At 39.8% G+C, this 13,484-nt stretch overlaps 1 protein-coding gene across 1 annotated transcript in view; it reads right to left on the reverse strand.

Moving 5' to 3' along the window:
- Positions 1–234: 234 nt before the first annotated feature.
- The window catches only part of trip4 (thyroid hormone receptor interactor 4), a 96,268-nt gene continuing 83,018 nt past the window's right edge, over positions 235–13,484 (reverse strand). The window contains exon 13 of the mRNA XM_084405073.1: positions 235–461. Coding sequence (XP_084261199.1) covers positions 403–461 — 59 coding nt within the window. The 3' untranslated portion in view covers positions 235–402. The remainder of the gene's footprint in view (positions 462–13,484) is intronic.

The following is a 13,484-nucleotide window of genomic DNA, read 5'->3' on the forward strand; positions in this document are numbered from 1 at the left end:
CTGAGAGGCTTTGTGGCCCAAATAACAAGAGCCGCTCCAATACGAGCTCTCCAGCACAATTGCCTCTTTAGTAAGCAGAAAATTCCTTGCTCAGCCAAGCGGTTCTGGTTCAGACCGTCGGCTTTATGAGCTGGAAATCCAATTGAGATTAAAAGGGAGCTGGTTAATTATATGGCAAAAAAAAGACTGGATTATAACAAATATATTATTAGTATTAAAGACCAGATACACAAGTAGTCTTCAGCCTTTTATTGCAGAAAAAGCAATTAGGGAATGATTCTGGTTTGGTTATCTATTGACGGTCACCATATGCGTCCATGTGACACGGCGATTCCCACTGTCTGACACGGCCGACGACTCTCTGTTCCTCGTCTCTTGACCACCACACGGCTTTGTTTCGGGTCACGCCGGCTGCATTAAACACTTCTTGGCACTTTGATGGCTCTGGCTCTCCAGTTTCCCTGTGTGAGAGAATGGGGAGGGGTGAGGTTAATGGTGATTCAAGTCCCGGTGACCTTTTCAAAGCTCCCTGTCAAACAACCGAAAGCTGCCCTGCTGAGCCGAGGGCTGGGATCAGGAAGAGGGAATTTATGAATCCGTTTACACACACATTCACACTTACAACACCTTTTTCACACTTTCTCATCGCACACATAGGGATTGCAGTGCTGTTAAAGTCACACTGATGCATCATTACTCAGGGACAGGTTTAAATCTAGATGTGGCATTCACAGAATAGCGTAAATCGGAAAAAAAAAAATTCTGAGAATGCGGATTCACAACCAGAGATTAAATGTTCTTCCTAGAATGATGTACAACTTCCCATTGCATGTGATTTGTTATTAAAATTACACTGTAGGGATGTCAATAGATTAAAGTATTGCATTGATTTATTATTTAGCTCTTAGAATGATTAATAACTTTAAATCTGCTAAAAATCTCTATGAAGTCTAAATGTATTCTTTTTCTTTCCAAAAGCCTTTCTCAAATAAAAGTGTATTATATATGTGTTATATTGATGCCGCATCTTCTTCATAACAGTGTTTCACTCTTAGGTGGTATTGCATATTTGCTGAGCTTCTGTAAATACATTTGACCATAAAGACTGCAAATGACTACTTTTGTTACAAGTCCAACTTGGATTGGGTTTTGTCATTAGGAAGGCCGTCCTTAGATAAATCTTAAGTCGAAGTGTTCCCAGCATCTAAAAAACAAGTAATATCAAACATTTAATTGTTCTCAATTATCCCGTACAACAGTCGTTTTTTTTTTTTTAACATATCAAGTATTCCGGTGTCAGAATTCATCTTCAAGAACTGCAAATGCTCAAGGAATCTCATTTTCAGGCTAATATTTTAGGCTATAGTGTCGGTTGGTCTGTCAGATTCTTCAGAGGTGAGATTCTGTGATTCCTAACGCTGCATTACCGTAGCTAAGAGCCGCCAGTACGAGGCTCTCAGCAGTCTTCAGTTCTGAAACTGGAGCCACTCGATCGATAGCAAATGAGATGATGCTGATCTGGCTGGCATCAGCATCTCTATTCTGTGGGAAAGCAAAGACTCTCAATTCCACCCCTTGATCTTCGCTGGCCGCTTTTTCAGATCAGTTGGCAGCATTCGGCACAAGATGTACAGCGCTAGCATCTGTCAACCTGCAACGCCTGCAAAGTCTGGCTCTCGTCAAACAGCTCATGCTGATGAAATCTGTTACCTGACCAAAATTTGAGTCACGGAACACGACATACGCTAAAGCCAGCTTATCAGATGCTGTCTTTTTGTTTGTCTCGCCCTATTAAACCTGCGGCTCCGGAAAGGCAAGAACCTGTAAACAATTGTTCAGAGCATGCATATTTCAAAGCACACCGTCACAAAGCCGTAAGAAGAGAATTTGACGCTACCAATACATGAATGAACAGATCAGTTAGGTCAACAAACAGAAAGATTTTTTTTCTTTGATATACTTTTTGGGATCAAACTGAGCAACAGATGCACATCTGAAATCAGCTAAGACTATTCCAGAATCAATTTTAAATCAAAACCTTAATTTAAGAGAGATCTAAACATAACATACCCTACATAACTACAAAGAAACATCACAGCTCAAACACAATCTAATGGAGATGCATTTCTCCAGACAATGGTTGCGTAGGGCTGCTGAGTCCCAGTATTCTACATTGGCTGGTGAGGCAACTTCTGAGAGCCCAGACATCGACCTGGCAAGATAATTTCTCATTGATTGTTTAGGGGCTGTTGTGAAGCAGTTTATTACCCATACTGCAGCAAGGGAGCCAGCCCAACAATAGATGCAGAGCATGGCTGGAACTCCATCATCTAGCACATCTGGCTTTTCTCCAACTACCTACGCTCAGATCAAGTACTGAACTCCAGAACTTATGTAATCTTCCCATCTAACAGGACTGCATAGAGTCTAAAACAAAACAAAACACGTAGAACTACCCTGGGCTCATTCGAAGAACTGTAACTGTTTGTTGGAAACTTAAAGGGGGGGTGAAATGCTATTTCATGCATACTGAGTTTTTTACACTGTTAAAGAGTTGGATTCCCATGCTAAACATGGACAAAGTTTCAAAAATTAAAGGTACAACATGCAAGAATTTTGCATTAAAATATCCCATAATCTCAAGGCCAGTGTTATATATTTTGTTAAGTTGATTACTTACAATATCCCAAATGTTTCCAACTATTTTTAAATCGTGAGAAAATTGCGATTTTAACCAAGGAAACGGGGCGTTAGAGCAGGGGGGAGCTGGGAGTCGCCAGTCAATTGCGTCATATCCGCGTTACCCTCGGTTTCCGCTCGTACTGCGCGGAGTCCTGGACAAATGCGGAAGTTGTAGTTGTAGCGTCTATCAAGCAACAAACGTTAGCTTGTTTCGTGCCGTCGTTATGGAACACAATTATTCTTTACCGATTGCAGCTGGTTCTGTCGACAAAGCATGCTTAATTTTATATTTTCCAAATGTAGCATTCGGTAATAGTTATGTTTATGTAAGGGAAGTATTATTGCTTTAGATTTGTGTTTAGTTTATTGACATTGTTTATCACGTCTGGTGTTTATGGCCATGTAAATAAATATAGCATGTGTTATACATAAAGATTAATCAGTATTTTGGCAAATGATGTGGTTATGTTCGAATGTACTTTTACAACAATTGTTTAGAACACGTAAAACTGCGCCGCGTTATCACAACAATGAATTCGACATACAGTAACATCTATGATAACCAATTTAGTATTAAATAGTATTAAATTAAAAGACGATGATTGTTTTATAAACAAGGCCCAGTTCGACGCCGGATTTGCAGATCATCTAATGCTTAAGGATGGAGCAATCCCAACGATAAAGGTTCACGGTCGTGCGTTGGAACAGCAGGCGGTGAGTAAAACTGCCTCAAATGTCTGTGTGTTGTTATCTATCTGCGCGTAAGCACCGCCCACACGGCACGCCTCCAGCCGCTTGTTTTTTTCCGGAAAGACTCAGTACAGCCTATCTTTCTTTTACAAATATAATAAAACTAAAGACTTTTTGGAGATATGAAGGATGCAATACTACCCTATAGGTACTCAAGATTAACATGAGATTGACTGAAACTGAGTGTTTCACCCCCCCTTTAAAGGTAGATTTTATTTTAAATTAATTTTTTTAAGTAAAATGTAACAGGGAACTTTACTGGAACTTAAAACAACTAAACTAAAATAATAATAAAAATAATATTCTCAGCCCCGAGTCATCTAGTAGAATATCCAATCTGATTGTTCTTTTCCATTTAACAGAAACTTCAAAAAAGGACAAAACAATGCCATAAAATTGGTCTGTACTGTGCACTATATTCTAATTTCTATTTAAAGTCATAATAGTTTTGTGTGAGAAACTTGTTATTCACTGATAATCAAATGTACTGTAAAGTTAGGTATGGAGTGCCACAGGGATCCGTCGCTGGCCCTTTGTTATTCTCCTTGTACACACTCCCTTTGGATGATATTATGAGAAAACATGGCATTAGCTTTTACTTTGATGCTGATAAAACTACCTAAAAAACTAAAAGTTTTATAACTTCTCCAGCCACATGAGATATCAGTTAGCTGAGTGCATTAATAAATGTAATTCCTAGACGACCGATAATTTCTTTCTAGTAGACAGGATTTTCATTTTCTGGTAGACTATCATCTTATTAAAGTCTTTAATTACATTTATAATGTTTCACATTTCTCCATAGAAGACCACAAATGCCAGAAATCCAATAGTATTATAAATGTTCAGGTGGATTTCATTGTTGGAGTATTTCCGGGGCGCAACGCTGCTCGTGCGACTTGTGATGCAGGCTCTGTGTTTGATGTTTGTTTTGATTGTTTTATATCAAGTGTTTTGAAGTTTTTGTTTATTTATTATTTATATACAAGATGGCTAACTTCTGGGCAATTCTGGGCCTTCTGGTGTTTATTTCTCAACCAATATTGGCTCTGTGCACAATGCCGACAACGCAGACTGGAGCATGTATATCAACCGTGAAAAATCTGGTTTATGCACGTGGACTATTGCTGGATTTGCGCCCGCTTGCTGTTCTGCCGACAACGGATTCAACACTTTTTAAAAATGTCCCGAAATGTCTTTTGGTTGGCATCAGTTGGAAAAAGTCTAAAGCGAAACGGAGGAAAAGGGGTTCGAGAGGAGGAATACTCAAAAGGCTACCGAGAAGAGGTAGTAGACTGCCCTTACCTGCTATCACCTTGTCAAATGTTAGATCCCTGAGAGATACAATTGATGAGCTGTCTGCGTTGATCAAATATGATGGGGATTATCGTCGCACAAGCCTTTTCTGTTTTACTGAGACATGGCTCTCCCAGGAAACAGCGGATATTCACCTTGATGGATTTACTTTGACTTGAAACCAGAAGCAACACAATATCCAGTGCCTTGATTCCGCCTGCTTTGCTACCGAACTGAATCAATTTTATGCTTGTTTTAATAATAGCTATTCAGATGAGCACTGGACTCCTACAGAGCATCCTGACCTTTACCCCATACTAATTGAGGAACAGATTGTGGAAAAGGTTTTAATGCAAGTCAAACCCCAAAAGACATCGGGGCCGGATGGAACAAAGGGCAAGGTACTGAGGGAATGTGCATCTCAGCTGAAGGGTGTGTTGACATAACTTTTTCAGCTGTCTCTTGACTTTAATGTTGTACCACAAGCCTGGAAGGAAAGTACCATCATCCCATTACCAAAAAAAGGCTCATGCTAAGGTGCTTGAGGACTATAGACCAGTGGCTTTAACATCTGTGCTCTGCAAGTGTATGGAGAGAGTGGTTTGTCAGCAACTCTCCCATAGCCTGGAAATCCAGACCTAAATCTAAAAGATTAATGGTCTGGCATCGACTAATGAAAATCGGCCAGCTCGAGGGGCGGCACCAAGCATTCTTTTTAAAATCTCACTGCACGCAATTGGATAACACTACGACCAATCACAACAAGTTATCGCTTAGCTACCAGCGGAGCTAACTGGTAGATTAGACTCTTGCCGCATCCGGTCGGCAAAACAGCAAAAACGCCCTTCTTACAAAGGAACGATTCGAGCACCGTCTTCTGTTCCTCTTTTAGATAAAAAGCCAAGTCTAACTCGTTTATGAGGCGGCCAAAGGCGTTTCAAACAACTGGTGTTCATCCATAGCCATCTTGCAATGTTTACTAATGACTTCGACGTCACAGCGCTGTCGTCATCTCGCCTCTGGCCCGCCTATATCAGATAACCCGATGGGATTGGTGCAGCTCGGATACAAGGGCATATTTAATGAGCATCATTACTCGACGCCAGAGTAAACTCGCTGAGCAAATTCAACTTGTGCTCTCGCGAGAACTCTGGATTTTCAGGGTAACTCTCCCAGGCAATGACTGGTAAACTTGACCCTTTGCAATATGCTTACAGAACTGGGCGCAGAGTTGAAGATGTCACCCTCACTATGCTGGACAGGGCTGTAAAGCATTTGGACTTGGCAAATTCATGCGTTAGGATTTTAATTATGGACTGTTCTTCTGTCTTTAATACTGTGAATATAAACACACTTCTGAGGCGTCTGGAGGAGCTACAGGTGCATCAGACCTTGATTTGATGGATTAATAGTTTTTTACAGGACCGCCCAACAACATGTGCTGATAAATGGCAAAAAGTCAGATAATGTGGTTTTAAAATCTGGTCTCCCAGAGGGATGTGTTTAATCCCCAATTCTTTTCTCTATGTATACAAATGAGATAACCTGTAATAATGATAAAGGCTTATCAACGTCTAGGCTTACTGAAGAAATTGGGGAGTTTTAATATTGAAAAGGACATTCTGACAGTTGCATATAAATCACTCACTGAATCTGTGCTCACTTTCAACATTGCATCCTGGTACAACTCTCTTTCTGTTAACAGACTTTTAAGGCGAGACACTACAGGTGAATAGGGTAAAAATTTTAACTAGCAGATATCACCATGAAACTTTCCTAGTTGATTACCTACATTAAGATGAGAAAAAAATGTATTATAAATTTTCTGTAATTTAATGTTTAAATATGCAAATTAGGCAATATCTAATTAAATATGCGCTAATTTGTATATATTTTAAAAACGAAATCTGAGTATTGGATAAAGCCAGGTTAAAAATGTTTTTTTCATTGTGTTCACATATTAGATGGGAAAAAAATTACAGAGGGATTTATGGATATCTACTTATGTTGTCCTATAAATCAGAATATACTGTCAATAGCCTTAAAAAAAAGGATTCGGACTTGGAGTATGAGAGAAAAGTCATTTTGAGAAAACGGGCTTTAAAGATTTATCATCAGCCAATGAGATCGCGCATTCAGCCCTTTTACTTTCACGATTGGTTGCTGATAAAAAGGAAATTACCATATTTGGATCCGACAGCATTGTACAGTGAAGAGAGAGCTTTCCAGCGGTGTGTGTGAAGACAGGGTGCAGACAGCGATCGCGGATCGGCGGGATGATTTACAACGACAACTTTTGTTGAATTTATGCGAAATCTACAGACGCAAACAGACAAAGTGTAGTAAAATAAAGACCTAAACGTGTATTTCTGACTTTTTTTCACCACATGTCTGAAAGAAGACATGTTATTGAAGACAAATATCAAAAAATCTTAAAATTGACCAGTAAAAAAAACCCCGATGTTTTTGCCTGCCGTGTCTCGCCTTAAGGATTACAAACATGGCTGGTAAAATTATTGGTGAGAAACAAGTAACTCTGTCTGATCTTTACACTGTGGCAGTAAAAATGAAAGCCTCCGTTATTGTGACAGATTCTTCCCATCCCCTGTATAGCTCATTTGACGAACTTTCGTCTGGTAGATGATATAAAGTACTTTTGGTGAAAAAGGCCAAGTATAAGACGACTTTTATTCCAACTGCCATTGACAGGAAATGCGGGTGTATCTTAAATTGTTGTTGTGTGGTTGTCTCTTATATTGATAATTTTCTACCCCTGTGGGGATAGACATTAGACAATAATGCTTTTTTTGAATTGAATTGAATTTGAGATCCCCAAAGGAACCCTACAGTAGAAAGTATTCCCTTGTTTTTCTTGTGTTCAATCATATCGGTTCCTGAAAAGGCTGTTTGTCTTGTAGCCATGGGCAGTGAAGGGTGGGAGGAGGGACATCAACACATGCACTCAGTAAGGGTAATAAACACAGACAGCTGGAGCGTTGTGATCTAGCTCTAGAGGTATTGTCCATGTTAATGAGTTAAGATGAGCTTGGATATATGACTAGAAATAATAATGTAATAAAGATAGACAGTCTTTGCTTTGATGTTTTATATATGATAGTGAGTCAAGTCAAAGCCTATAAAACAAAAATCACTGTTCACTGCAGGATCTGACAAACTCTGAGGGTCTCAATCATGGATAACGCACAGAAGTGCCAAGGGAGAATCACATCACAGTCTGGGGAGATCCAGCTCGTTTTTCCAATCTAACTCTAAGTACCTTAATGATTAGAGCATGTCATGAATGCTCACAGACACTCACAGCTCCCTCACTGCAGTGAATTCAATGCACACAAGTCTCCGGAAGGAAGAGACTCTCAGCTGGTTTAATCGTATGGAATTTACTCAACTACTTATCTTGCTGCAGAATTGGAGTAAAATGAAAATTTTGAATTGGTCCACATGGAATCTGTGCACTTATTTCATCTAGAATGTTAAAAGAGAGCTGAGAGTGCAACACTTTTATTATCAGAAAAAAGGTATAAACACATTACCCAAATTATCTTCCAAACAAACAAGCAAGAGGCGAGGAAAAAGCAGCACTTTATGAATGAAGGCAGCCAGAATTCTGTGGAAATCTAAACATCTTTCTGCTGAATATACTTAAATATGGTAATTTTTTTTGCCCATTATTCAAAAAGCTTTCCTTTCGACAACAAAATAAACAAAAAAATAACAGCGGTGAGAAAACAGCAGTTCAGAAAGCATCTGATCATAGCGATGTGAATATGTTTGCACAAGATCTGCATTTCGGCACTCCAATAAAGTCACTTCACAGGTATTTATATAGCACGTTATACAATAGATTGTTTAAAAGCAAGCAGCTTTACAGTATTAAACATGATTTTTTTTTAAAATCATTCAATCTCTATCAATTAGAGTTACAACTTCTACAGTTAAATGTCTCTCCAGTGTGTTCCTGTTTTACTTGCGTCTGACCTCGACGGACTGAACAGAAGAAATAACCTGAAGAAGATGTTCACAAAGAAGGTAGAGCCACAGAGCCACACCTAACTATTTCGTAATTGCTACCGACCAATGGAAGTTTGAAGGTGTTTACCAGCCGGAGCAAACTTTTCTGATAAGTTCACATTGGCAAGCTGTTTCCAACCCCAGAAATGAACTTATTTTGGCCAAATTTTGTTTGAAATTATGTCTTACAAGTTTGTTCTTCAAAGTATACTGGAGCCTTAAAGCCCCACAATTTGCCCCCTTAAACAGACTGTTCATGAATGGGTCATTGAATCAATGAACCGATTTAAAACCAAATTTAAAGTTCAACATGAGGTTAACTACAAAACAAGAGATTCATTGTTTATAATCATTTTAGTCTACTGGCAGCCTTCAGCTACATTTGAAAACATAATATTGCATACAGAAGCATGTTGTTTTGCACATTATTATGAACAGTTTAGCTTACATACCTTTCCTTTTGGAAGTAGAGAAAGTTCAAGGTTGTGTTGGTCGTGTCTGATATCCTGGCATTGCGAATTGACATACAAAAAAAAATCTCTTTTAATGAATATGGTCCATTTTGAAGTGTTTATATCCAAAAGCAACAATCTTGGGAGATTGTCTTCTACCTTCTCTATTTGGTGCCCTGCGATTTTTTTTCCTGACTCTGTTGTGTCGGTGGTTCTGTGGCTTGCAATTTGTTTATTAGTAGATGTTGCATCATTTAAAAAACATACATTTAATTACAGTTGTTAAAAGGTAATTGTCAAGTCATGCAGTTCAAGTCCAAGTCGAGTCATTGGTTCTCAAGTCAAAGTCAAGTCTACTAATTTTCTTCATTTAGTCAAGCATGTCACAACTCCTTAAATTTGCAACTCAAATCAGACTCGAGTCGAGTCATGTAGCTCGAGTCCCCGAACCTCTGCTAATGGAGGCCTGGGTATGAGGCTTGTAGCCAAGAGTTGAACATGTTCCATAAAAAAACCAATGCATTTTCCCACTTTAGATGCAAACCCACACACAGACCAGGACAGGTATGCTGAGAAATCGCAGTGCTTGGACCGTTAAAACAGGGACACACTGTGTTTACAGCCCTTTCCCTAATATGCTGTGACATTAATCAATTCCACCTGCCTCACAGAGTTTGGAGTTCGCCGAAACAGCCAGCCGAGGATGGGAATTTTTCAGACACATGAAGAGAAAGACAAAGAAAAAAAAGACAGATGAAAAGAAAGACACAACTCAGTCCTACTAGCTGCCAGGGAGCTCCAGACCAAGAGAAAAATCTTCCAGCCACCAGGGTCGCCCATACTAATGGGCCAACCAGAGAAAACAGATTAATCCTGCAGCCATTAATAATTCCTGCAACTGTTCCCTCCAAGGCAATTAATCACCTTCCCTCTCTGTCAGCACAAGAGCCTGGGGCTAAGCACAGATCCAGGGCTTCTGCTGGAGCCACGGCTAAACTCATTCTAAATCACAGCCATGCTCACTCCGCTCCTTAGAGCAATGTAGACATCATTAGAAGAATCTACCCAGATAATATAAAAAACATCCATCCTTATTATTAATATACATGATATTAAGAAACATATTTGTGTTTTTGGATGGTATAGGTATGGTATTATGATAGCATGTCCACAATATATATGATATTACCATGGTACCACTGTTAGAATCTCAGCAAGAAACATGCCATTAACACATGATGTCCATAAATCTCATACAATTACTGCAACACCAAGTCAAAAGAAATCGTACATGTCCATAAAGATCATGGTACCATGTTAACCATCGCCTTACATTTTACTCTGTGTCATGCTAACCGATTAAATAATTAAGCACAAGTAGCGTTTCAGCCTTATTTTATGTTGACATCACAGAAAAACATGCAAGTGAAGTTATGGAGTTCAACAAGGTTCTGTCTTAGGCCCTATGTTGTTCTTGTACATGCTTCACTTTTAAAGTGATATAATCAAGAAACATATTGGTGTTTTTTTTGAATGGGACTTATCAACGTATCAAAGAATACCATACTATTGCCATGATACCACATCTACAATGATATCACTATGGTACCATTATCAGAAAGATTATAATTAGGCATTTGAATTATTCAGCCTTACAATGTAACACACAATGTTAGCAGTAGCTTGTTAAAAACAAAAAAAAATGGCATTAACAATGTCCACAATGCCCAAACACGTCCAAAACCATGAAAGTACCATAGCAGACTGGTTTTTGAACAAGCTACAGCTACCACTGAAACACAGCCAGCTGGTCTCTGTATACAACAATCAAACAAAACAGCGAGTCAGAACTAAATCCAGGTGAGAAAATCCTCACATATATGTTGACGGTGACTCACTAAAGCCTTTGGAAGAGAGATCAAGCAGATCCTCCCAACAAACAGTGTAGCACAATTAGTCACAGAGCTCTTTACATGAGATATGATGGCTCCATTATCATTCATTAATGAGAAACACTTGAGTACATGACCGCTCCCCCACACTCAAACACTGCTGAGCTCTCTGTTCCACTTCTCTCCTGCGAGGGGGAGGCAGGGCAAGGAAATCTTCATTAGTAGAGCAGCGGCAAAAGAAAGCGGATGAGAGAAAGGAGGAGAGAGAAACAGAAGGGGGGAATAAATTGAGGCTGATCTGGTGCTCTGTTTTTGAGGCACTGAGATTTGCATATATGTGCAGCAGTGCAGAGGGAGAAATGTGTCAGTACTGACAGCTCCCTGAGAATTTTTAAGCTCGATGTTGGCGCCTCTCTTTCTCTCCCTGAGACCGCAGGAGCCCTGCTAACAGCCGCTCGGGGGTCAGGACCAGTGCCTTTGTGCTCAGCCCTCCTATGGCAACCCAGCAAAGCATGTTTAACGGTCAGCTCAAGTGCAAATCTGCTCTCTGGGGGGAGGGCGAGTTGAACCTTCCCTGCTGCAAGGGCAAATGGAGATGTGTGTATGTGTGTGTGGGCTGGTACAGAGCTAGACTAAAAGAGGACAAATTAATATTCTAAGACACGTACAAAACCATACACTGTACATACTTTCCGACGTACCTTAGCGAGGATAGATTAATATTTAATTTGAGGTTGTGAGATAGACGTTCAATAAATTGGTCTATGTTATCCTGAGATTGTTTTCCTCTTTTGGAAAAACATACTGATTGACATCCAAGGTACACACCAGTATGACTTATAGAACGACTGTACTGTACTATGCCTTACAGCTTTGGTGCTTAAAATCAAATATGGCCTCCACCCAGAATGAGGTCGATAGTGTGCAGGAAATGAAGCAAGGGTTTACCCTGTTGAAAAGACAAGCTTAGACAAGTATTCATTTCCATGCTGGTCCTGGTTGGTTTATTCTGGTTTGGTGGTGATGAACCAACATAACCATGCTATTCACCTCCAAAACTTTGCTGGTAAAGCTGTTCAACCAGAGCAGACAGCATAGAAGCTGGTTAACTAAGGATATTTAGGGGGTTAAGCTAGTTAAGAAACTGGGACACCAACCATGTCAGGCTACAGCTAATATATGTAAGGACCCTTTAGGATGGGTCATGCAGTTGTTGGGGGCTGGTGATCAGCTATGCTGGTCTTTTCAGCAGGGAAGGGATGCAAACCTTTCCCCACCATCATCGTGAGAGTAGTCAAGCTCAGCGCACACACACACTTTACTTGGCTATCTAAATGGGGTGATTCCATAGACGTAATGGTTTTTATACTGTGTAAATGTATTCTCTCCCCTTACACTAACCCTACCCATCACACAACTCTGCATTTAAAAAAACAACCTTCAATTACTATATTTTTATACCAGATTTACAGATGAGGGCGCCCCTAAAGGGAGGTTTTTGGAGATTTTGGTCACTGCTGGGTACAAATTTGGTACAAAAATTATAGTTAAGTAGACACACACATTCTTGTACATCTATCTTTATGAGGACATTCATTGACACAATGCAATCTCTAGCCACTTACCCTAACCTTACCCATCACAACTAAGTGCCTAACCCGAACCCTTACCCTAAACCGACCCTTAACCTCATTATAACCTTATCCCTAAAACCAAGTCTTGACCCTCAAACAGGCCTTTAAAGGGCTCTCAGTACCGGCCAAAATGTCCTCACTTTACTCTCTTTGTCCTCACTCCAATGGTCTAAAACTCAAACTGGTCCTCACAAAGATAGTTGTACAAGCACACACACACACACACACACACACACACACACACTGAAAAACACATGGATCTAAATCCATCGTTGTGCATGCAAATGGTTCTGTTTGAGACTTCAGAATGAATGGCTCTCTGGGAGAAATCATCCCCACTAACTACCAGGGGTCCTCTTCTTGTTGACGTAAGTGAGTCACAAATCAAAAACCAGCAGGAGAGGTTTTCCGAACACTTCTCCAACTGTTCATCTTTCTGCAGTAATTTCTGTTAAGAATGAAAAACGACAGTAAAAGAAAGCAGAATAACTTCCCAGATCTTATATTAACACGAGTAGCGTTTGATCATGAAACGCACAGCATTACGGTGTTGTGGGAGGTTTTTAGCAGTCGCATAGCAGCGTGTTAAATTAGTTTTGACCTCGTAATTTTTAATCAAATTGTCATAACTCGATCTTCCGGTGACGTATACTGGACATCTCCAATAATTTAGTCCACTTAAACCCTGCCCCTTTTTTTTTTACAATCGACTGCAATCTTGCATTCAGATCTGCCTCCACCCAATCAAC

Source organism: Rutilus rutilus (genome assembly GCF_951802725.1).
Source record: "Rutilus rutilus genome assembly, chromosome: 3".
Classification (NCBI taxonomy): Eukaryota; Metazoa; Chordata; class Actinopteri; order Cypriniformes; family Leuciscidae; genus Rutilus; species Rutilus rutilus.